This window comes from Hylobates moloch, unplaced genomic scaffold, assembly GCF_009828535.3.
Source record: "Hylobates moloch isolate HMO894 unplaced genomic scaffold, HMol_V3 SCAFFOLD_14, whole genome shotgun sequence".
In the NCBI taxonomy this organism is placed as follows: Eukaryota; Metazoa; Chordata; class Mammalia; order Primates; family Hylobatidae; genus Hylobates; species Hylobates moloch.
In genome coordinates this window covers 93,796,031-93,821,890 of record NW_026652289.1, presented here as the reverse complement: position 1 = coordinate 93,821,890, position 25,860 = coordinate 93,796,031, and the positions used below count along the sequence as shown (strand labels likewise).

Here is a 25,860-nt window from a genome sequence, read left to right as displayed (position 1 = left end):
TAAATCACTATTACTAGGAACCAAGTTTTTCACTCTAAAAGAAATAAAAATCCTTATAATGTTAAATATGAATTGGAACTATCTGTGTGAACTCATGATACATAACTATGTATTTTTCCTGGCTCTATCCATTGAAGCAATGACATCCCAAAAGTAATGAATTTACCAGATCTTAGTTTCTAATACCATTTCCTATTAAAAGAAACTATAGCTTCTTAGAAAAACAATTGATTCCAGGTCTGAGGCAGAAAAAAAGTACAAGTGAACTTGTCTGTTGTACCAAAAAGACAAATGAGGCCATGCCATGAAGTACTTGGAAGGGTTTCCACTGGCAAAATTTGAGAGAACTAGAGCATCAAAAAGATTATTATCAAAAAGATTAGCATCAATATGCTATAATAAATTATTATAGCATATAATAAATTATAGCATACTGAATTAAAAAGAAAATCCATAAGATCATAGTGATCTCAAAAAGGGGTGGAAAGAGAAAGAAATAAAGAACAGGGGAAAAAGGAAAAGCTCTTCTTTACATAAGAATACTGGCTAACTAATGTAGGAAGAAATCATATAATTAAAATTTCCCCATTTTTCAATTCTCAATGTAATTATTCAATTTATGCAAGGATCATCAATGAATACTAAAATCACTGGTGAAAAGTTTTTGGGAAACAGTTCATAGTCTGAAAACATCACCCCATAGATTACTACTACTTACAAAGAGAAAAAATAAACCTTTATAATGGAGAGATTGGGCAATCACCACTTTAATCAAGTAATGAAAGTTATCACAAATATTAGAACAATTTGCATTATGTGCATCCTAATTTGATGCAACAATAAAGTATGAATTCACCTATGAATTGGTTAACCATACAATTTATCAGCTAAAAGGTTCATGATTCTGAGAGTGAAATTACATGTTATTAATAATTATACCCAAACGATAGATATAAACTAGACATAGACAACCCTGGATTTATCTTTACCTGTTTAAGTATCCTAGCCAACATATTTAGACTGAAACTAATCACAATGAAACATTCAGACAATTGACCTGTCCTCTTCACAAAAGTCTAAGTCACGAAAAACAAAAACAGGACTACTCTAGATTAAAACAGACTAAAGATACATAATAACCAAATAAACTGTGACGAGTTTAAATGCTATATGGGGGGAAGCTACAAAAGGTATTTTTGGGTCAATTAGGGAAATTTGAATATGGACAGTATATTAGATGATATTATGTAATTTTCATTAATTTTCTTAGGAGTGATAATGGTACTGTATTTATTATACAGGAGAACATCTTTTTTTTTTTTTTTTACACAAGTGTCATAGCAACTTTATTTGAAATAGTAAAAAATGAGAAACAACCAGTGTAAATGTCCATCAACAGATAAATAGATAACACTAATTGTAGCATATCCATACAACGAAATACTACTTTGCAATAAATGTATGACCTATTGATACATGCTACAACAAAAATGAGTGTCAAGTTATTTATTTTGTGTGAGAAAGCCAAACCAAAAAAAGGAAAAGAGTACATATTATATGATTCAATTTATATAATATTCCAGAAAATGCATCTAATCTATAATGACTAGATATAGATCATTGATTAGAGATGGGGTTGGAGAGTGTGGAAGTGTGCTGTGGGGAAAGCTGGATGAGAAAGACCATAAAAGGTCAGGCAGAAACTTTGGCAGGGGATGGACAGGTTCATTTTCTAACTTGTAGTGATGGTCTCACAGCTGTACACATATGAGAAAACTTTAATACTCTTGAAACATATGTAGTTTATTATATGTTAATTCTTCCTCAAAAAAGTTATTTTTAAAAACTGTAAGGAAGGCTGGGCACGGTGGCTCACGACTATAATCCCAGCACTTTGGGAGGCCAGGGCAGGCAGATCACCTGAGGTCAGGAGTTTGAGACCAGCCTGGCCAACATGGTGAAACCCGTCTCTATGAAAATACAAAAAAATTAACCAGGCGTGGTGGTGTGTGCCTGTAATCCCAGCTACTAGCAAGGCTGATGCAGGAGAATCGCCTGACCCCAGGAGGCAGAGGTTGCAGTGAGCCGAGATTGCACCACTGCCAGCCTGGGCAACAGAGCAAGACTCCCTCTCAAAAACAAACAAACAAACAAACAACAACAACAACAAAAAACCTGTAAGGCAAAAAACAAAAAACAAAAGAGAAGATCTATCTTAGTAAACGTGTTCACCATTAGAGTGTTTATAAAAGAGATGTCATTCTTTATTAATATAGGAGAATATTCTTAGAAAATGTACACTTAGGCCGGACATGGTAGCTCATGCCTATAATCCCAGCACTTTGGGAGGCCGAGGCAGGAGGATCACCTGAGGTCAGGAGTTTGAGACCAGCCTGGCCAAGATGGCGAATCCCCGTCTCTACTAAAAATACAAAATTTAGGCAGGTGTGGTGGTGGGCACCTGTAATCCCAGCTACCTGGGAGGCTGAGGTGGGAGGATCACTTGAACCCAGGAGGAGGAGGTTGCAGTGAGCCAAGACTGCACCATTGTACTCCAGCCTGGGCAACAGAGTGGGACTGTCTCAAAAAAAAAAAAAAAAGGAAAATGTACATTTAATATTTAAGGGTGAAGTGTTATAAAGCCTGAAACTTACTTTCAATTGATCAACCAAAAATATATATAATATATAAATACACACTCACATATATAATAAAAATAGAGAAATAAAGTAAATATGGCAAAATGTATAGGTATTCAATGCAACTCTACTTTCAAATTATCTGTAAGTTTGAAGTTTTTTTCAAAATAAGTCTGAGGGAGGAGCAGCCCAAAAAAACATTTTTTTTTTTTTTTACCTTGAAGTCGCTCATCAGTGAATATTTTGTTTGTTTGGTTCCAGGTGCTATCTATAAATATAATTTTTTTCAGTGTTGTGCCTTTGCACTTGCTGTCATTCAAATCACAGAACTCTTGTTCTTCAGTTCTTTTGCGTTTAAAAGATGGCTTGTCAGGGTCATCATTTTTGCCTCTAACATTATTTTGAATCCTTTTTTGCAGATGAAAAGAAATATCTTTTATTGAGATAGACTGAGGTCCAGGAAAAACGAGTGCAACCTAAAACAAAGAAAATTGGGTTAGCAGTGTGCTACTATGATCTTCAAAATGTATAAATTTTGATTGACTTAAAATTTTAAGAAAGACATGTTGAATATCTGAGAAACAAGCATTAGGTTGGTTCTATTGTATATGGTTCTTTAATATGTATGGTAAAGTTTTTGGCTCTCCCCTACTAATTTATAATCATAATATACTAATTATAACTACTATTTCCAAATAAGTTATTCACTGACTGATAGATGCCAAGTTAATCATACTTGAAATAAAAAGACTAAATTATATAATTTTTCATAAGATAAAAAGCAAAGTACATTATACTTCGTAAAAGAACCACTGAAAACTGTTCAATGATTAAATGCCATTTTCATCTATATCATAAGCCAAAGATAAAGCAAATGATATAGTGAATGCTGGTGAGGAAATGGTGGTTTGAGGGCAGGATTAAATAGCATAACTCTTCATGGAAGCAATTTGACAATTTAAATCAAGAGTCTTAAAATATTCATACCCTTTGGTTCAACGATCTCATTATGGGAATGTCATAAAATAATCCTAAACACACTTACAATATCTAAGTATATTTATTACAGTGAAAAATTAAAATGAAAAAATCTAACCTTCCAGGAAAAATTACATAAATATGATACCATTTTTCTTTCCACACATTTTTACTGAGATTTATATTGTTAGAGCTTCCAATGTCTGAACAGCTCCTGGCACAAAGCAGGCACCAAGAAAATATTTGTTAAATGAATAAATGTTGGAGAATCAAGGCAATTTTATCCCCATATGTTTCTCTATTTCCCAAATTTTCTTCAATGAGCACACAAATTTTTAAAATAAAAAGATAAAAACAAAATCACAATAAAATAAAATTACAAAACAAAAAATCTTGGCCGGGCACAGTGGCTGATGCCTGTAATCCCAGCACTTTGGGAGGCCAGGGTGAGAGGATCACTTGAGCCCTAGGAGTTTCAGACCAGCCTGGGCAACATAGTGAGACCTGTCTCTACAAAAAATAAAAATATTAGCTGGGAGTAGTGGCGCACACCCATGGCCTCAGCTACTCAGGAGCCTGAGGTATGGGGATTGCTTGGGCCCAGAAATTTAAGGCTGCAGCAAGCTGTGATCATGCCACTGCATTCCAACCTGGGCAACAGAGCAAGACTCTTAAAAAGCAAAAACCTTGAATTTTATACATTTCAAAGTTGTAAAAGTTTTTAAATATTCATAATACATGTCTATATTTCCCCGTATATCCAGTTAGCAAAGTCCAGGGCTTCTGAATTTTCTTAAATTATAAGCATATCACATCTCCTTACAGAACATAGCACTACATTCTATTTAATCAACATAAATGGAGTCTAGCTGACCAGAGAAGGAAATATTTTCCTAGATCCAAAACTCAAATATTATTTACAAACATAATTTTTTATATAAACTCAACCAAAAAAACATATATATATAGATAGATAGATAGATAGATATAGATATAGATATAAATAGGAAAGTAAAAATTTACCAAGTTCTTCCTGGAACAAATGAATGCACTAATTTTTAATTTTGTTTCTATATTAGCCACACCAACAAATGGCCTCCAGAGACCAAAAGGCTTTTACGCGCTTCTTTCAGTATCCAAGGCCTAATTTTTTGAGACACATTGTAAAATTACTTTTCAGCAAGAAGACCCATAATATCTCACCAATGTGACAATTGCAACTGGGTGAAAACCAATTAAGAATCTAAAACTGAGCAACGAAGGCCTCTGAGCAGCCAAAAGAAATGTTATAAAGCCTATGCACTAAAGCTCTTAATTTAGGAGGATTCCTGAATATCCTAACTCAGTCTTTCTTCTTTTAGAAGAGTAAAATAAAGGAGTAAAAACCTGAAGAAATAAGGCAGAAGAGCTATAAAATGCAGAAAGACTCAAAAACGCATAGCAGTCTAGAATCATCTGATCTTTGAAGATATCAATGAAATAAACTGTATATTGTCTAACACTACCTGAGCATAATACTTTATTAAGAAAAATATTAAATTATGTTTGAGTAAGTTCAGAAAGGCAATGGAGGTTAAAATTCATTTTTATATCCAATGTGAAGAGTTATAAAAACTAAGTTGCCTACTTCATGGTCCTTTTCTTCATATTCTGGAATACAAGGATACGTGTAAATGTTTACAAATTCAGGTGCTAAGAGTTTTGCATGTATAGCAGTACTTTTGCCATCTGTTTCATTTGGATGTTTAATGATGTCAATCTTCAATGGAAGCTAAAGGTAAAAAAAGGACAAATAAAAAAACAAATATAAACATTCTAATTTTTATGTTAATAAAAAGGGTCTTTAAAGCTAAATAGGAAGCTCACAATAAATTCCTATAAATACACATATGGTTTAAAAGATATACCAGAATATTAAGAATGGTGATCGTTACAAAACCAACCCAAATTTCTTCCTTGGCATTGTTATTCATGTACTAGGACAACTATTTTCAACTCATTTAACAGAGAATCTTCTCTTAAAGAAAAGCTCCAATGTCATTTTCATTTAAGTTATATTAACTCCAATTCTTTGCATTTCACCATGTGTGCCAAGCACATTTTTATAAATCCTATACACTTTAGGTTTGCCTATTTTGTGCCATTTTATTTTATTTTTATTTATCTTGAGATGGACTCTCACTCTGCCACCCAGGCTGGAGTGCAGTGGTGTGATCTCGGCTCACTGCAATCTCCGTCTCCTGGGTTAGGCAATTCTGCCTCAGCCTCCCAAGTAGCTGGCATTACAGGCACCTGCCACCATGCCCAGCTAACTGTTGTATTTTTTTAGTAGAGACGGGTTTTCACCATGTTGGCCAGGTTGGTCTTGAACTCCTGATCTCAAGCGATCTGCCTGCCTCAGCCTCCCAAAGTGCTGAGATTACGAGTGAGCCACCACACCCGGCCTCTTACGCTATTTTAAAAGGAAATGTAAGTTTGGGCAAAAAGCTTCAGATCTAAAATTCAAGTTGAAATTCTGTTCCTTGGACATACTTTCAAGTCAAAACTGTTATCCTTTGCAGGAAACATCATGATTTTCAGCATCACATTTTCAACAGCACAAATTAAATAATTATCAATTAAAAAATAGTAACAATAGATCTAAGAGGTGTAATCTTTATATCACAAACTCTCTTCAAAATCATCTTGCCTAAATAGTCCCCAATCTTTCTGGCACCAAGAAGGACTGGTTTCGTGGAAGACAATTTTTCCACAGACCAGGGTTGGGGGAGAGGGTTTGGGGATGATTCAAGTGCATTACACTTATTGTGCACTTTATTTCTATTATTATTACATTATAATATATAATGAAATAATTATACAACTCACCATAATGTAAAATCGGCAGGAGCCCTGAGCTTGTTTTCCTGCAACTTGATGGTCCCATCTAGGACATGGGAGACAGTGACAGATTTTCAGGCATTAGATTCTCATAAGGAGCATGCAATCTAGGTCCCTTGTATGCACAGTTCACAACAGGGTTCATGCTCCTATGAGAATCTAATGCTGCCGCTGATCTGACAGGAGGCAGAGCTCAGGTGGTAATGCGAGTGATGGGGAGTGGCTGTAAACAGACGGAAACTTCGCTTGCTCTCCAGCAGCTCACCTCTTGGTGTGCGGCCTGGTTCCTTATGACCAGTACTGGTCTGTGGTCTGGGGACTGGGGACCCCTGTTGCCTAAGTATTTCCCTTAAAGTTTCATTATTTGTTATAGATGTTGTTTGTAACATGTCTCTATGCAAAAATAATATTCTCTTGGATTTCGTAAATTGCATTTTTTTTATTTCACTTTGGCTTTTTTGGTTAGGTCTCTTTGTAATGCTTATACAAGTACTGCATTCAGCCATGATTATGAAAAAAATGCCAAATCATATCTCCCTTACTATATATAAGAAACCCTCTGGAGATGTGTTCTTGACTGCAGCTTTTAAATGACCTTTTGTTTTATTTGGTAGTCCCACCATCTCCAAGTTCCCATCCCATGCTAAATAAGTAGGATTCTAGGAATTTACCCTGGGCACACTATTTTACCCTGGAGGACAAAACTATTTTTCTTATGTCTTAAACTGTACATATTTAAAGTGTACAATCCAATAAGTTTTAACATATGTTAAATTCTTGAATCCATTGCTACAGTCAAAATAATGATTTGCCACTATCAAAAGTCTTCTCATGCCCTTCTTCCTTCTCCTCTCACCATCAACCACTGCCCTCCTCAGGCAATCCGTAATCCACTGCCACTATAGTTTGTACTTTCTAGAATTTTATATAAATGAAATCATACAATATACACTCTTCATTTGACTTTAGCTAAGAATAATTATTTTGAGGTTCTTCCATGTTGTGTGTGTGTATCATTAGTTCCAAAACTATTTTTGAATGGAGCAGCTACTAAATAATTTCAATTTCACATTTTTTTCTTCCTGGAAAATTATGTTGGGGACAGAACCATATAAATAATACACCCCAGGAAGACCTTGGTCTACAAATAAATTCCTCAAATAGTTTTCAATTAGGGTTTCAAACACTGTATCTCCTACCCTCCCCACTTAAGCCTAGCAATCATTTATAAGTTAGGCCCAATGATCATTTTTAAGTTAGGCCCAATTGCTTCTAATCATCAAACCAACTTCTAGTTATGGAAAATTTACCATTTAAGTAGGCAGTTCACAAATGATTGTACATCAGTCTACTTCTGGCTGAACACTACATCAGAATTTCCTCATGACACTCGGTCTCAGTTGAAACTACCTTCCCTCTCCCTAGGGTCTCTGAGCACCATGTCAGTATTATCTTAGCCCAGGGAAGGTACGAAGTAAGAAAAGAAAAAGAAGCAGATCATGACAAGAAAAGAAAAAGACAGCAGATCATAAAAGTGACCTTCTTATATGGCTGACGAGTAAAGCTGAAAATTCCAAAAGCTATCAATATTTCTGACCAGCTAGCTATCTTGGAGGGTATCATTTATATCAAGAACACAGGAGTGTTATTGACAAATTTTATAAATCATGTGCCTAGCCTATTTTTTTAATTATATGATAAAAGACAAAGCTTTATGAACTAAAGTCTGCAAGCATAATTATGCAAAACCTGTACACAGTCCAGGTATTGTTAGTTTTCCATGAGCATGAGATCTCTCGCATCATAAAACCAAAGCACAGAAACAGATCAAATAATGGAAATCCATGTTTGTGTTCTAGTTCACACATGTTAAAAGAAGATTATTTCTTAAGTAATGAGAAGAGTACAGAGTAACAATAATAGTGTTGACCACACAGGAACAAAAAACCAAACACCACATATTCTCACTCATAATTGGGAGTTGAACAATGAGAACACATGGACACAGGGAGGGGAACATCACATATTGGAGCCTGTCTGGGGGTGGGGGGCTAGGGGAGGGGTAGCTTTAGGAGCAATACCTAATGTAGATGATGGGTGCAGGAAACCACCATGGCACGTGTGTATCTATGTAACAAACCTGCAAGTTCTGCACATGTATCCAAGAACTTAAAGTATAATTAAAAAAGAAAGAAAGAAAAAAATTTGCTTTTTTACAAGCTACAAAAACATTTGCTCTGAGGCTTCGTATGGACATTAAAGCTTAACTCTGTTTAAAAAAAAAAAAAATAGTGTTGACCAGAGGGCAGTCTGAGTAGAGACATTCTGTTTTCAAACAAGTAAAGAATATCAATCTGCTCTCGAACACCTATGTTTTATAAAAAAGACTTACCACAAATCTTTCTGCCCAAGTTTATCAAAATGCTACTGACAAGGAGACCTAAGCATTTTCCCATGGGATTATCAACTTTCCCCAAGAGAGCCTTTTAAATTCTAGGCTCTAAATTCCTATGGCCTAGCAAAGTGTAACCATTGTAACATTGCACCATAGTGCAGTACTCATATGCTTGTGATGATGCTGATGTAAACAAACCTACTGCACTGCCAGTCATATAAAAGCATGCTATATAATAATGTTTAATAATGATAATATAAACCTGTTACTGGTTTATATATTTACTATACTACACTTAATTTTTTTAGTTTTAGAGTACACTCATTCTAATTAGAAAAAAGAAATGTTAACTGTAAAACAGCCTCAGGTAAGTGCTTAAGGAGGTATTCCAGAAAGCACTGCTATCATAGGAGATCACAGCTCCATACATTGCCCCTGAAGAGCTTCCAGTGGGACAAGATGTGGAGGTGGAAGAAGACAGTGATATTGATGATCTTGACACTGTGTAAGCCTAGGGTAACGTGTTTGTGTCTTGGTTTTCAACAAAAAAGTTTAAAAAGTAAAAATAAATAAATAATAAAAACAGAAAAAAGGTTACAGAGTAAGAATATAAAGAAATAAAATATTTTTGTTCAGCTGTACAATGTGTCTGTGTTTAAATCTAAGTGTTATCACAAGTTTTTAAAAAAGTTTATAAAGTAAAAAAGTCACAGTAAGCTAATTTATTATTGAAGAAAAATATTTTTCATAAATGTAGTGTACCCTAAGTATACAGTGTTTATAAAAACTACAATAGTGTACAGTAACATCACAGGCCTTCACATTCACTCACAACTCACCATTGACTCACCAAGAACAACTTCCAGTCCTGCAAACTCCATTCATGCTAAGTGCCCATAAAGGATTACTATTTTTATACTGTACTTCTACTGTACTTTTCTATGCTTATATTTGTTTAGATACACTAATACCATTGTGTGTACAACTATGTACAGTATGCAGTACAGTAAAATGCTGTAAAGATTTTGTAGGCTAGGAGCAATAGGTATTGCCCAGGTGTATAGTAGGCTATACTATGAAGGTTGTGTAAGTACATTCTATGATGTTTGCACAACAGTGAATTTGCCTAACAACTCATTTCTCGGGACACATTTCTCAGGATGTATCCCTGTCATTAGGAGACATATGACTATATTTATGAATGCATTCCCTAGACTAAAATTGGGAGGGAATTTACTCATTATATTGTCATCCTCCCTTCCCAAGTAGGCTATCTAAAAGCAAATGCTGAATGATTTGTTAAATTAAAAATAAAGTAAAAATTGCAAAGAACATTTTGTAGAGTTGTTATTACCATTAATGTATATTAAAGTATCAAATTTTATACAAGGCCATTAAAATATAAACACTTTAGAAAACTCTGCACAGTCCAGACCATTGAGAGATGATCAAACACTAATGTCTTGAGTCATTTCTATTATATGATGTGTATTAGACCACTGATTTGGAAAATACCCTCTATTACTAAATATCTATGAAAATATCAGCCCTGTAACTATATTACTGATTATTATTATTATAATATGCAATCCATTTTTTAATACAATACACCTTAGGATAAAACTTTTAATGGAATCCCTTCTTTATGTGGCTATGAGAGAAATGTAAAATAGAATAATTCTACGTATACTTCAAAAACCATACTTCAAAATGTAACATTCCTGTAAGATAATGGGAAACCTGAAAATAATTATTACCCTCAAGTTCTTGTTTTTTCTGAGCAAACTGTGAAGCTTATATTAAATTCCACACTTACTTATTCTTGGCTAGTAAACTTTCCATTAGCCTATATATGTGATTTTAGACGCTGAGGAGACCATGGACTGGCCAAGATGATATAGGCTAAACTGAAATTCAAATAAAATACAAGTGTCAAAGTACTCTTCTTACTTCAAATTTAAATGAACTTTAAAATCATCAAAACAAATATTTTTAAATATAGCTACAACTTATTTTTTTTTTACTGGCAAGTTCTAATGAGTCCATGTGTAGAATTTAGTCTCTCTAAAGTCTTAAACAGTCAAATTTTACACATTAATTGATTTATTCCTAAAGTTTGGGATAATGTTAGACAAATTAACATATATATAAAATAAATTCTTTGATTATGTAGACATGATGTCCTACAGACCTTTGACCTATACAAAAGTAGTCTTGGTAAGCACCAAAAAGTATAAAGGCAAGCAATCAAATCGGGCTTAAAATCACTCTAATGATAACACAGCCCAGGGAATTGGTCTTAGTTTTTAAATTTTACTTTATTTTCATTTTGGTCAATGAAATCTGCTCCCTCCCCATGTATAGGATAAGTCACAAAATCCTAGGTAAAAATCAACTCTAATTCTACTAGAATAGTGTTTTCTCAAGGAGCAGTCCAAAGACATGAGTGTTTGGAGCTCCTTCAGGGTGTCTATAAACTTTTTTTTTAGTATTCATATGGTTATATCACACATTTTTTTGCCATGTTGTAAATAAATTAAAATCATTAATGAAAAATTAATTGGTTTCATTAAAAACACCATTTCAGACCCAGAGACAAGAAAAACAAAGAGGTTTAGTAGTCTGTAGGACTAAATTTTCCATAAATACACTTCGTTTTCATAATGCTAGGAATGATAAATTCCTCTTCAAAAAGTTTAATTGTGTGATGTTCTTGTTTTTTGTTCACAAGCCCAAGCTCCTTGTACTCTCGTTTCCAGCCTGCAAACAACCCTCCCACTCTTGTTGTGCCCTGACATGGCCAAACATGTCCAGACATGCCTTATACTATAGCAGACAGACCACTCCTAACCCCTCCTTTTACAAATCGTGCATTTACCCTATTTGGAAAAGTTTAAGTCTTAGCCAACCGTAATCAGTTTTGATTGTGTGGTCCAACCCTAGCCAATAAGGGAAGGACACAGGGACAGGAACTGCATTAGAGTTAAAAATCCCTTCTTTCCTTTGTTCAGTGTGCTCTTGCGATCAGGCAGATGCAGGCTGCACCCTTCTGCAGAAGTAAATGTGCCCTGCTGAGAAATTTTCTGTCTAAGTGCTAGTTTTTCCTTGCAGCAGCAAGCACTTGTTTCTAACAATAACAACATTATTTATTAAGTTTATCAATTAGAGTAGGTATACATGAGATGTTTTTAAAAAATCTATTTTCATACTTTCAAACAATTAAATTTCTTACTAACCTTCACAAGTGGAATCTGTTCAATAGGTACATTTTCAACTGGAACATAACATGTATAGCAGTAGAACATTCTGGAACCACCACATTTGAGACATTTTGATCTCCCACTTTGCTGAGCTTTTTGAAGAACTTCTTGAGATGCTAAACATAAGTTTTGAAGGGGATCTTCTGAAGCTATGGGAGTAGTTTGTGACTGTTTTGTTTCCACAAATTTTGAATTGTTTTCTTCACTTCGTTTGAGAAATATAGGTGGATTGAGAGACATTCTTCATTCAAACTAAAGTTTAACAGCTATCTCTAGAACACATATCATAGGTGCACTGTAAAAAAAAAAAGTGTCAAGAGAAGGCAAAATAAAAACAGAAAACATTTTACTCAGTCTACAAAGAAAATTACTCAATTTAAGTCACAATTGTGTGCTGTTTTAGTACTTATTAAACATGTTTTAAACCACCAAATTGGCATACTTTAAAACATAAGATTAAAAGCAATAAACTCAAACTTATTTCAAATATAAAGTTCAGGTATTGAGAATCCATTTTTCAAGAACCCTTTTCTGTTCCAGAGATGGCAATTTTGTTTTCCAGATATTAGGAATGCAATGGTTCCACGTTAGTATCAGACAGGGATATATTCAATCCTGTTGGCTCTGACTTTGAATTGACATTAATGAAAAATAGGAAGATTCTAGTGGAATTGGCAAAATTTAGTTGGTTATGTTCTAAAAGATATAACCCTCTCCAAATTAAAACACACACTACATATGTGTCTGTGTGTACGTGTGCATATACATATAAAACTTAATATCCAATAAAATATAAGAGGCATCTACTACTCATTACAATTTGTAAAATATCCCATAAGGTAAAATATATGATCTTATAAATTTTAAAAATTTACAGAGTAACATCAATGTCCACTTACTCTAAGAATTTATGCTTTTTAAAAACATACAGCATTCAGATTCTTTAGTACTAGAGAAAAATGGTAAAATAACTTTCCCACTTAATATTTTCTTCAAAGAAGGGTGATGGCTGCCAAAATTGTTATCTGCATACCCTGTAAGGAAGATATCTTTCAAGGGAGAAACAACACTGGTGCCCTATTGATTCGATATGCATTCCACAGCTGTAAAATAATTCTCTTATTATAAAGCCTCCTGGCATTGTGGTTTCACTACGAAGCTCCGGGCACTTTAAGTAGAAACAGTGACAAGAGAAATGCTGTGACTCCAGCAGGAAACATTTTGTGGTCTCCCGAATAGAAAGTGAACAAAAAGACCAGAGAAACATAAAATACAACATAATTTGCTGAGAAGAAGTTAGTGACACTAATTTAATTACTCATCAAATAAATTTTTCTTTTCTTTTTTTTTTTAAGATTGTAAGTCCCAGTGAGTTTGAGACCCAAATAAAGAGATGCAAAGATGCCAGTTATAGTAGAAAAAGGTACTTGCCAAATGTACCCAAGGGGAAAACCAAAATACAGTAAATATTTTTGCTGTGTACTGATTAGGCACAGATTTGCATTTTGGGTAAGAAAGCAGTATTTGAGAACAATGGTCCAATCCCTTGTTCCTGCCTCACAAATAGAAAATCTTACCTACTTCTGACTGCCACTCCAACTCACCTGCCTAAAAATGGCTTTGATCTTTGTGACCATGACCTCAATGACTAAAAGTGCAGGATATTAAAATGCCCTCTTTTCTTGAGCTTCAGATTCTTTTAGGAATCACATGAAAATCTTAAACTTCATCCCTAGAAAATGCATATACAGACACAATATTTTGCACACAATTTCAGGTGGTTTGGAGATCTCCTAGAGTCCATCTATGACCCAGGTAAAGAAGTTCCAAGCTTGGGAAGGGCCGGGCATGGTGGCTCATGCCTATAATACTAGCATTTGGGAGGTTAAGGTGGGAGGATTACTTGAGCACAAGAGTTTGAGAACAGTCTGGACAACAAAGTGAGATCCCATCTCTAAAACAGAGAAAAAAAAAAGTTTGGGAAGAGATCCTAATAGTCCCCAAAAATGAGAGTTGCAAATGCTCTGTTGGCATCTCTTTGCTGCACATATGAAGCTAAGTTTCACCTAAACTCTCTTTGGGTTTGTCCTGGTGTTGCTTGAGGTTTTACAGAGAAACATTTTGAGGCTTTAATAGTCCTGAGTTATTCAGATGATGGGATTCATCCTAAAAAATGAAATTTGATTGGAGTAGCTCAACCTGACTTCACTTCCCTGGGTATTCCAGTAGCTATTTAGTGGGATTGCATGTGTCACTCAACGGCCCAGGCATAGTGGGACTGAAAAATGCAGATTCTGTGGATGTCATGAAAGTTACTGTGGTTGCCTCACATTTAACAGAAAACTACTGGTGAGCTTTTGGAGTTATCCTAGGGCCCTCAAAGTGCATTCCTCCTAGAGATACCTCAGAAATATCACTTTGCAGTTCACGGACCTGCTATCCACATAACTAAATGGATATTAGTGAAGCCTTATATAAATAACCTTCCTCTACAAAAATCAACCACCACAAATACCTGTAAGACAGTAAAAGAGAAATGTTTACGGCTCCACCTCTTAGTTCACCTACATACTCTCACTTATGGCTGAGGTGGCCACGTAGAAGAGGCCAGCAATTGTAAACCATGGGCAGCTCCCTCCAGTGGTCTCTGAAACTACATGATCAGGGCATCTGTCCTTATCTAGCCAACAGCCTGCCTCGACTGTGAGAAAATCATCTGTTGCAAATGGGGTTACTTAAAATCTTTAAAACATACTTGTTAACATCAAATATGTGCAAGGAAATACAATTTGAGTCATGGGGGCTAAAAAGACTTAGAAAACATAAAGACTGTTCCTAAGGAACTAACAATTTTAACACCTTGATGGTGCGTCCATCATTCTGGAACTTAAGGCTAAAAATACATTAATTTTTTATTCCTCCTTCTACCCAATTTCCACCCCAAATTAATTATACTCACCAAGTTGCATCAATTCTACCTTGTATATAATCCTCTATCTTCACTCTCAAAGTCAGGACTCTAATTCAGTTCCTTAATAACTAATAGACGGGCCACAGCAATGTCTTAAACCTCTTTGAGTACTTATTATTGGTTCCACATATTTGACATGGAAAAATGCATTTATTGTAGAGGTACTTTAGTGAATCTATCCCCTCCAGCATTCAACTCTGTAAGGGCAGATTCCTTCCCTGATCTCACCTATTCCTGATTCTTATGCAACAGCAGGAACTCAACAAACACTCGTTAACTAAATTAAAACCATTCTGCAAAACACATCCAGTAAGCATCTCGCTACTGAAGTATTTGACAAACTACCTTTATGGGCCAACTGCAGCCTAGCACAAGTGGCAGGCTGGCAATTATTTTTTTCTCCAAAATAATAACAGAAAATCTTCTACTTCTTCCATTATTGTAAGCTGACTCACCTCCCAATGGAACATTATATGGACTCCCCTGTCCTATATTGTGGACCAACTCAGTTTTAGAAAAAAAAACCACTTCAAATTTTCTTTAGAGTATTTTTAAGAACTTGGTCACATAGGACCCACAGGTCCAACATTGATTTTTCATAATCCAAGGTAGTACCCTTTTTTATATAGGATCAATGGCCCCTCCCATCCCACACCACCCGCCATATGGTAGCAGACTGTCTTGCCTTCATTTTCATGGTGCATTGGGTTAGTCCTTAAATGCTGCAATCTAAAATATTGATTTTACCATCCAACTTTGTGGGCCTGGCGACTGAAAATGTTAATATACTTCCTTATTGTCCTACATTCCCAATAAATAATTTAGACATAAGAAACAGGCTCTTTTTCTTATTATGTAACCACAACCTCAATATTTTAAATACACTGCATGGCATCACTAATTCTACGTCTGTACTAAGCTTCCCTTTCCGTGATAACCAAACCCCCACAAACCACTCCAAATACTAAAACTAAAATAAAATAAAATAAAGTATGGGGTTCCTAGGGAACTGACTTTGCCAGGACATACTTTTCGTTGGGGCGGAATGCACCGAAAATCATTGGTAGGACAAACAATTTTTTTTTTTTTGAAGAAAAATTTGGAAACCTTTTTCCCAAAGGGCCCGCAAGATCCTAAAAAAAGCAAGAGACCGCGCAGGGACCGAGGATCCCCCTCACAGGCGACACCCAGCGCGACCTCCGCTAGGGTCCTGACAAAGAATGTCCACTTCCCGCAGCCGCACCTCTGGGGCCAGACCACTGGTCTCCAGAGAGGCGCGGGGCCCTCCACCAGGGATCGGAGCGGTACTCAGACCTGCACACCTGCGAGTCCTCGAACAGCTCCACGCGCCTCCAGCTCCGCCCGAGCCCAAGCCACGCGCCGGGCCGTGATCGCGCACGGACCAGACGGAGCGCTTTCCCGGAGACACTAGAGGGAGGAGCCAGGCAGTTACTAGCGTCGTTGCTAAGGCCGGGGCCGCGCACACCGCACACCGCGCGGCTTAAGCAACAGGCTGGGACGACAGCGGGGCGGGGTTAGACGGGAAGTTCCGCCTCAGCATCTCACTCAGCGGCGGTGTCGCACTTCTCCTGAGAGGCTCTGGCGAGGGGCAGGGCCGCGTTCGTCCGGGACCCGCCTCAAGGCTCGCGGCCTTTCACCCGGTTTCCTCCCGATTCTTGCTGGGACAACATAATTGGGAAGCGGTTCTCGAAACATACTCTCAAGGCGTAGTTGCAGTGAGTTGAGAAATGTTGATCCCAGAGAAAAGTTTGCGTTTTGCCCACCTCAAAGATATTTTGGTTGTGAGAACTTGGTTATATTACTCTTCCATGGCTATGTCAGTATCATTATTTCGTGTGCTGTATGATAATGAAAGCTATTAGAAAAATCATTTGTATCTTTATGATTTAGTTTGCATAAAAACACGCATATAGAGTTAAGACTACTTTGTGTTTTTCCACTTTGAAGTATAATATGTGGATAAGTTATTAGAACATTCGTCCGTGCCTCTCCCCAAAGAATGCCCAAACTGAAGTGCACTCTAACAACTAAGATTTTAAAACACAATGGTCAAATGTTGAGCAATGTTTTATTGAGTACTCTGAATTTATCAAGTGGTAGATAAAGGGCATTACAGTGCCGTAGAAGTGCTCACGATATCAAGTAAAGCATGTTAAATTCAAGTACAGAAAATGCAATATCCTTATTACTGAGATAAAAAATGGAATTTAATAAATTACAGGAATTTCAAGAAAGCTGAGAATGGAGTGGTCAATAAAGGCTTCTTTTTCGGACTTGGGTAAGGCCTTGAAGAATGATTTAGGTTTAGGACAGTGTTTTTCAACTGGAAAGGGGATTGTGTGGGACCCATTAGTGGAGGTCTTGACCCATTTGTAAGCAAGGAAATCTCTTTACACTTAAAAAAAAAAGAAACAATATAGATTGGAAATATCAGCGCATGTAAGTAAATTTAGTGTTACTTAGTAAAGTACTGCTTTATGGAGCTTTTAATTGTATATATGCGTGTATGTGTGCACTAGGGCTTGTTTGTAAAATGTATTTTTTAGTGTATTTCAAACCCTAAAAAGTTTGAAAGCCAGTAATTTAGGGAGAAAGGTGAACTTTCTGGGTAGGGAAAGTAGAATAGCAAAGTCTATAAGCCAAGAATAAGTAATTCACAACCATTTTCCTTTTTAGCTTAACTGTAAATTTTATCAAAGTAGTTAAATTGCAGAGATTAAAAAGCAAATAATACTACTTGTTAGATTGAGCATTGGGTTGCTATCGTATGTAATAAATTACTCCAAAATATGATGGCTTAAAACAACCATTTTATTATGTTCACAGGTGATGTCAATAGGGCACAGTCATCAGCTTTTCTTTGGTAACTCAATTAGAAAGACTAGAGTAGGCATGCTAGCAGAGCTTCTGTAACTATAGGGCCGGGGTTTCCTCACAGTATGGAAGCAAGGTAGTCAGGCTTCTTAGCTTAAACTCAGAGCTCCAAAGGGAGTGTTGCAATGAACAAGGCAAAAATTGCCTGACGTTTTCTGACCTTGCCTCAAAAAGTAACATGGTGCTACTTCCCTCACTTGATTTTGCTTACAAATGCGTCAAAGTCCTGTTCCATTTTAGGAAAGGAGACATAGATCCCTCTTCTCAAAGGATTGGCAAAGAATTCTTGTGCATGTTTTAAAACCAGCATAGTGAATTTACTTCTGTAACAGAAAACCCCAAAATATCGATGGTTTAATACACTTTTTTTTTTCCTCACAAAAAATCCATTGTGGCTATTTCCAGTCAGACGAAATGTTAAATTCAAGGCCAGATGTTTTTATTTTTAATGGTTCTGCTGCCTTCTAGGACTGGCTTATTTGACAAGAAAGAAAGAAAATATGTCAATTTGGCCAAATTCTATTGGCCAGAATTTAGTCCCAAGGCCCCCACTTTAACTGCAGGGGATCCTGGGAAATGTAGAGAAACACACACGTATTGGTGAGCACTAACAGTTTGCCACATTCCAGGTTAAAGAAAACCCTGTAGTACCCAACCCTTCTACTCTATTCTCAATTCTTCTCACCAAAGGAAAATTCAAGTCTTTTAAATATTTCATCTGTTACCCCCATGTCTACTTACATTGCAGTTTCTTGATTTTCCAATTTCAGACATTACCCATTGACTTTCTCCTATGGAAGGCAGTGATACAGGTCTTTTATAACAACACCACCTCCAAGTGTGTGAACATTCCCTGTCTACCTCATACACTCTTCTTGTCCCTTCACCTGTCAATATAGTGATATCATAGGCTTTGGCTAAATCAACATTTAGTGTTATCACTACTGTCTAGGTGAATGTCATTCAACCCCAAGGTACATAGTATACTAAGATCGCATTAACTTTTAATACAACCTTTTAATTTCCTTTCTCTTAATAACTGCCATTTTTAATGTATTATTTATCTGTTCTCAAACACTTTGGCAAACTGCTAAAGCATCACAGTGAAATACATCAGTTAATCCAGTAGATTTTTTTTCCTTACGGATACTCTTCCTACAGCGTTACAACCTTTAGTTTATTCAGGATTGCTGGTTTCTCCAACATAGTACTGCTCTCCTGTGTGTTAGATCACTTGTTTCCTTTTTCTTTGTTTAATCCCTTTTTAAAAATGAACTACATTCTCTGATACCTTCCTGAAAAAAGGTAAATAGAAGTGTAGTAGATAGAATAATGGCCCCCAAAGATGTCTATGTCCTAATCTCCAGAACCTGTTGATATTTTATCTTTTATGGCAAAAGGAACTTCATATGTGATTAAGGAGATGGGCTAAATTACCCTGGATTGTCTGGGTGGCTGAACATAATCAAAGAGTTCTTATGAGAGGAAGACAAGATGTCAAGAGAGGGGAGAAGACTCTACACTGCTGGCTTTGAAGATAAAGGGAGGAGCTCTGAGCAAAGGATAACAGGTGACTGCTAGAAGCCCCCTTTCTCACAAAAAGATCTTCTGGGAGAAAAAATTATGTGTATTAAACCATTGATATTTTGCGTTTTTTTGTTACACAAGTAAATTTACTATGCTGGGCGACAAGAATGAAACTCTGTCTCTCACACACACACACACACACACACACACACACACACACAAAACATGAAAAGAGCATAGCCCTGCAGACCTATTTCAGATTCCCGACCTCTAGACATGTGAAATAATAAACTTTGTGATTTTTTAAGCCACTTTGTTAGCTGTTTGTTACAGCAGCAATAAGAAACTAATATGAGAATTTTTTTTTAGTATCTTGCAAATCTGAAAAATGCCACACATTTGATTGATGCTTTGTCTATATTTAAATTTACAGATTGAAAGTCATTTTCCTAACATAATCCTCTAAATTATTTTTTTATCCTCTGATTCTTGTTTACTTTAACATTTTTGTTCTAGTTTCTAGAAGATTTCTTCAGCTATTTTTCACTAGACTGTTGTTGAATAATTTTTATCATTATATTTGTACTTTGCATTTTTTCTTATTCTGTATTCATTTATAACATGCAGTTTTGGTTTCAGGGATGCATTATGTTATTATAGCTCTCTAAGAGTCTTAAAGACTTTTTTGAAGTTTCCTTCTGTTCCCCACATTGTCTGTATATGCCTAGATTTTATTTTTAGTCACTTGTTTGGATTTCTGTTTTTTTGTTTTTATATTTTTTATTTCACAATTAGTCCATAAATAATAATCTTTAGCATTCTATCCATTTTGAAATACAAGGATTAAAATGGTGATAGAAAGCCTCATGGTATCTGAACAGGAATTGTCAAGCATTCAGCTTCATAGTAGAGCAAGGTTTATCACTGGAAGTTTCTCAAACATTAAAAGAAGAAAAGGGACCAATAAAGATGAGAATAAATCAATGAAATTAGAAACAAATGTGCACTAAAGAAAAGCAACAAGGCCAAAACTGGTTCTTTGCAAAGATTAATAAAATTCATAAGCCTTTAGATAGACTGACCAAGATAAAGAAAAGTACAAATTTCAGAAATGAAAAAATGAAACATCACCACAGACACTACAGATTGTAAAGATAATAAGAGGATATTAAGAATAAATATTTATATCAAAATACTTGACATTTCAATTTTTCTTGAAAGATAATTTACCAAAATTAAGAAGTGATAGAATAGCTGAATCATCCTATATTAATTTTGATAGCTTATATCTGTATTAGTCTACCTAGGATGCTGTAATAGAATACCACAGAGTAGATGACTTAAACAACAGTAGTTTATTTTCTCACAGTTTTAAAGGCCAAAAGTCCAAGACCAAGGTGCCATCAGTGTGAGTTTCTAGTGAGGTCTCTCTTCCTGGCTTGTAGACCACTGCCTTCTCACCAGGTCCTTACAAAGCCTCTTCTCTTATACAGACAGAGCATCAGTTAAGTGTGTGGCATTTTTCACATCTGCAAAATGCTAAAAAAAAGAAAAATCACTCTTTCTCCTCATATTAGTTTCTTATTGCTGCTGTAACAAACAGCAAACAAGCAAAGTGGCTTAACACAACACAAAGTTTATTATTTCACAGTTCTATTTTCACAGATAAAATATCTGTATGTATATGGAGAGAGAGTATAAGCAAGCAAGCTCTCTGGTGTCTGTTCTTATAATAACACCAATCATATTAGAGCCCCACTCTTTTAGCCTCTTTTAACCTTAATTGTCTCCTCAAAGGCTCCATCTCCAAATAAAGTCACATCTTGTTATAAGTGTTAGGGCTTCAACATATGAATTTGGGGTGGGGGCATGATTAGGTCCGTAACAGTATCCTTAATTTAAAACTTCCCCATAATTTCAGGTTCAGGTTCAGGGAACATAACTAGCAGTGTCCAGCAAACATTTAAGGAAGAAAGGAAGAAATAGTACTGATCTTTCAGATTTTAAATTCTTTCAGATAATAGAAAAAAACAGAGGCATTTCCCAACTCATTTTTTTTGAGACCATAGTAGCCTTAATTTCAAATCTTCACATTATAAGATCGAAAAATTCAGGCCAATCTTTCTTATAAACATTATAATAGCTTATATTATTAGCCTTCCCTTGTCCATTTCTTGTTATATGCATGTCGTTTGTCATATGACATAGTAGAACCTCCAGCTTCATGAGCAGAATATCTTTTCCAGCCCCTCCTCCCCTGCTGCTTTCTTGGTGCGTTAGTCCGTTCTCACATTGCTATAAAGAATTACCAGAGACTGGGTAATTTTAAAGAAAAGAAGTTTAATTGACTCACAGTTCCACAGGCTGTACAGGAAGCATGGCTGGGGAGGCCTCAGGAAACTTACAATCATGGCAGAGGGTGAAGGGGAAGCAGATGCATCCTACATGGCTGGAGCAGGAGGAAAAGGGTGAAGGGGGAGGTGCTACACACTTTTAAACAACCAGATCTCGTGAGAAGTCTATCACAAAACAGCACTAGGGGGATGTTGCAAAATCATTAGATACCACCCCCATGATCCAAACACCTCCCACCAGGCCCCACCTCCAACACTGGGGATTCCAACAGTTCTACGTGAGATCTGAGTGGAGATACAGAGCCAAACTGTCTGACTTGGTAAAAGTCAGAAGTGAGGTTTGGGGGTGAGGGGAAAGGGATTGTTTGGCTGAATCATTTATTTTTGCATTTGGGTGTCTTTCATACTCCAGTTTGGTCACCCAACTCACATTGATGCCTAAGACCCAGCTGATTTCTCTTCATTTCTGCAAAGTTACTGTACCATGGCAGGCCAACGAACATGTCAAAGGAGGAGCAGCAGAGCTGGCCCCAGGGTAAGGAAGCTTCCACAGCTTTATGTTCACTTACAAAGGTTATATTTCTCTTGGAATTTCAGGTAATCAGGGCTCCCAGGTAGAGCTGGCTTTGTCACTGAAACACTAAGGGTTTGGTCTAGGTCTTAATGCTTGGTGCACAGATAGCCAATCACTGAGATGAGTATTGCCAAGGAAGAAAGCTTTAATAGGGTGCTGCAGCCGAGGAGATGGGAGATCAATCTCAAATCCATCTCCCTGACTAAAATTAGGGTTTTATATAGCAAGGAAGAAATGTAACCATGTGTGGGAAAACAGAAATTAGGGAATGGTGGTAAGGAGGAGGAGTTGGTTAACAGGAAACAGGTGGTCAGTTAGGCAATCATGATGGGTGATGGTGAGGAGTCTAGAGGCTAATTGTCAAGATATAGTGATTTGGTATGTTTTAGTTCCTTGACACTATCTGGGAGGCCTGATGGTTAGTTTTCTGGGGAGGGAACTCAGATAAGACCAATGTAACTTTCTCAAGTTTTAAGACTAGGAGGATTAATTTCTATATTTATTTAAAGAAACCATAAACATTAGTTCTATGGGACAATTAGGCTTGTTTTGAGCTTCATGGGTTTACAACTTCCGCAGTTGCACAGGGCCTTATGCTGAGAAGTACATGCATTTGGTTTAATGCTCCGATGTTATTATCTTCAAACTCTTAATAATTTTGAACAAGGAACTCTGAATGTTTACAAGTTATTTAACTGGTCCTGCCTCCTGGCATTCACCACTTTTCACTAACCCCATAGAAAAGTATGATTTTTTTTTGTCCAAGTTTGTCTTATTATCATGGAAGTATAGGTGTTTTATATCCTTCTACATCCTACCAAAAGTAGAAATCTGTTTAATTTATACCTTACCTTAATTTAATTTTACCCCAAGAGAAACATGGAATTTTTGAAATTAGTTAGAACTTCACTATGCAAGTTTCACTTTCTTCACTTTTCTAATTCCCTTTAATTTAAATGTGCATAGTATTTTTGGTGCTTTGTACTTGGAGTGGTTTGACAGCCATTACAAGAAGAAAAGGTCAATACTTTAATTGCTTTCATTAAGTTTAATTCTGTATATTTGTAAATCTGTTGTGAGTTCCTTCTAGCCAAATTGCTATACCCATTATCCCTGAAGATACTATATCACGAGTATTTTTCTGTCTGTAAGCCTTTTGCATGCACCATGTCTCATATCTCTCATTCTTTTCAATTTGACTAGCTCTAGAGTTCCCTGTTTCCCATAACATGTTCTTCACATCTCTGTGCATCATTGCTTCTATCTAAACATTTGTTTTCCTTTTTAAAATTTTTATTTTTAATTTTTAAGGGTACATCATAAGTATATATATATATTTATGGCATACATGAGATAATTTTTGATACATACAATATATAATAATTATATCAGAGTAAGTGGAGTATTCATCATTTCAAGCATTTATCATTTATTTATGTTGTAGACATTCCAATTATACTCTTTTATTTATTTTAAAATGTGCAGTAAATTATTTTTGACTATAGTTAGCCAGTTGTGCTATCAAATCTTAGATCTTATTCATTCTCTCTAGCTGTTTTTATTTGTCCCTTTGTTTTTTAGAGAGAGTCTCACTCTGTCACCCAGGCTGGAGTGTAGTGGCACCATCTTGGCTCACCGCAACCTCCACCTCTGGGGTTCAAGCGATTATCTCACCTCAGCTGGTGAGACTCCGTCTCGAGTAGCTGGGACACCTGGCTAATTTTTTTGTATTTTTAGTAAGAGACAGGGTTTTTACCATGTTGACCAGGCTGGTCTCTCATACTGTTGACCTCAAGCAATCCACCTGCCTTGGCCTCCCAAAGTGCTGGGATTACAGGCTGAGCCACCATGCCTAGCCACTCTGTTTTGTTTTGTTTTGTTTTACTTTTTTTTTTTATTTTTTATGGAGATTGGCTCTTGCTGTGTTGCCCAACCTTGTCTCAAACTCCTGGGCTCAAGCAGTCCTCCTGTCTTGGCCTCCCAAAGTGTGCTGGTATTACAGGCATGAGCCATTGTACCTGACCCTAACGTATATTTTTGTACCCATTGACTATACCCACTTTCCCCTCACTTCCCACTACCCTTCCCGGCCTCTGGCAACCATCATTCTATCTCTGTCTCCATGAGTTCAATTGTTTAATTTTTTAACTCTCACTAAATACTTATTTTCTATAATGGTTGTCACATACACTCTTTATCTTCTTCTTGTATTATCAGTTATATATTTTCTTATATTCATCATATTTTTAGATGAATGAAATATCCCCCAACTCAAATACGTAATTATGTTTTAGAAAATTTTTTCTAAAACATGAACTTGTGGTTCTGTAATCTTGACTACTTTATATATTGATATGAAATATGTGTTTTAATAAATAAAAATGTAATACAATGTTTTCAGTGATATCATGGATATTAGGGTATTAGACTTCTGAATTCCTCTTATTTTTGTCTTCTCACTGGATTTTCATTCTCTAGAAGTATTTTTATTATTTTTCAAGTACCTGTACCTTTCTGACATTCATCTACTCATTTATGCTTTAATTTATGCACACTGTGAGTTCTTATTATGCATTGACTATGAACTAGCCACTGTGTGAAATTTAGAAAATTCAGCCATGATTCACATATACACCATGGAATATTATGCAGCCATAAAAAATGATGAGTTCATGTCCTTTGTAGGGACATAGATGAAGCTGGAAACCATCATTCTCAGCAGACTATCTCAAGGACAAAAAACCAAACATCACATGTTCTCACTCATAGGTGGGAATTGAACAATGAGAACACATGGACACAGGAAGGGGAACATCAGACACTGGGGCCTGTTGTGGGGTGGGGAAAGGTGGGAGGGATAGCATTAGGAGATATACCTAACGTTAAATGACGAGTTAATGGGTGCAGCACACCAACATGGCACATGTATATATATATGTAACAAACCTGCACGTTGTGCACATGTACCCTAAAACTTGAAGTATAATAAAAAAAATAGCCTTTCCAAGGAATTGGCAGGCTACAAAATAAACATACCAAATTAAAAAAAAAGAGGCTGGGCGCGGTGGCTCACGCCTGTAATCCCAGCACTCTGGGAGGCCAAGACCGGCGGATCAGGAGGTCAGGAGATCGAGACCATCCTGGCTAACACGGTGAAACCCCGTCTCTACTAAAAATACAAAAAATTAGCCGGGCGCGGTGGCAGGCGCCTGTAGTCCCAGCTACTCGGGAGACTGAGGCAGGAGAATGGCGTGAACCCGGGAGGCGGAGCTTGCAGTGAGCCGAGGTCGCGCCACTGCACTCCAGCGTGGGCGACAGAGCGAGACTCCGTCTCAAAAAAAAAAAAAAAAAATTCAGCGGTGATTGCACCATAGTTTCTGTCCTCAT

General features: G+C 36.4%; 2 protein-coding genes across 18 annotated transcripts in view; one reads left to right on the top strand and one right to left on the bottom strand.

Annotated features, from left to right (window-relative positions):
* The window catches only part of DTWD1 (DTW domain containing 1), a 35,335-nt gene extending 18,795 nt beyond the window's left edge, over positions 1 to 16,540 (bottom strand). For 3 of the 7 annotated variants that reach the window (XM_032176333.2, XM_032176334.2, XM_032176330.2), the window contains exons 1-4: positions 16,438 to 16,534; positions 12,129 to 12,447; positions 5,245 to 5,388; positions 2,857 to 3,115 (exon numbers count right to left, since the gene is read on the bottom strand). In XM_032176333.2, coding sequence (XP_032032224.1) covers positions 2,857 to 3,115; positions 5,245 to 5,388; positions 12,129 to 12,392 — 667 coding nt within the window. In that variant the 5' untranslated portion in view covers positions 12,393 to 12,447; positions 16,438 to 16,534. The other 4 variants (XM_032176331.2, XM_058427646.1, XM_058427645.1 and 1 more) reach the window with 4 other exon arrangements.
* Positions 16,541 to 16,627: 87 nt separating this feature from the next.
* FAM227B (family with sequence similarity 227 member B) overlaps positions 16,628 to 25,860 on the top strand; it is a 240,266-nt gene continuing 231,033 nt past the window's right edge. For 9 of the 11 annotated variants that reach the window (XM_058427717.1, XM_058427722.1, XM_058427718.1 and 6 more), the window contains exons 1-3: positions 16,629 to 16,859; positions 19,419 to 19,588; positions 22,312 to 22,434. In XM_058427717.1, the coding sequence (XP_058283700.1) occupies positions 22,384 to 22,434 (51 nt within the window). In that variant the 5' untranslated portion in view covers positions 16,629 to 16,859; positions 19,419 to 19,588; positions 22,312 to 22,383. Of the gene's footprint in view, positions 16,860 to 17,365; positions 17,423 to 19,418; positions 19,589 to 22,311; positions 22,435 to 25,860 lie in introns of those variants that run through there. The other 2 variants (XM_058427719.1, XM_058427720.1) reach the window with 2 other exon arrangements.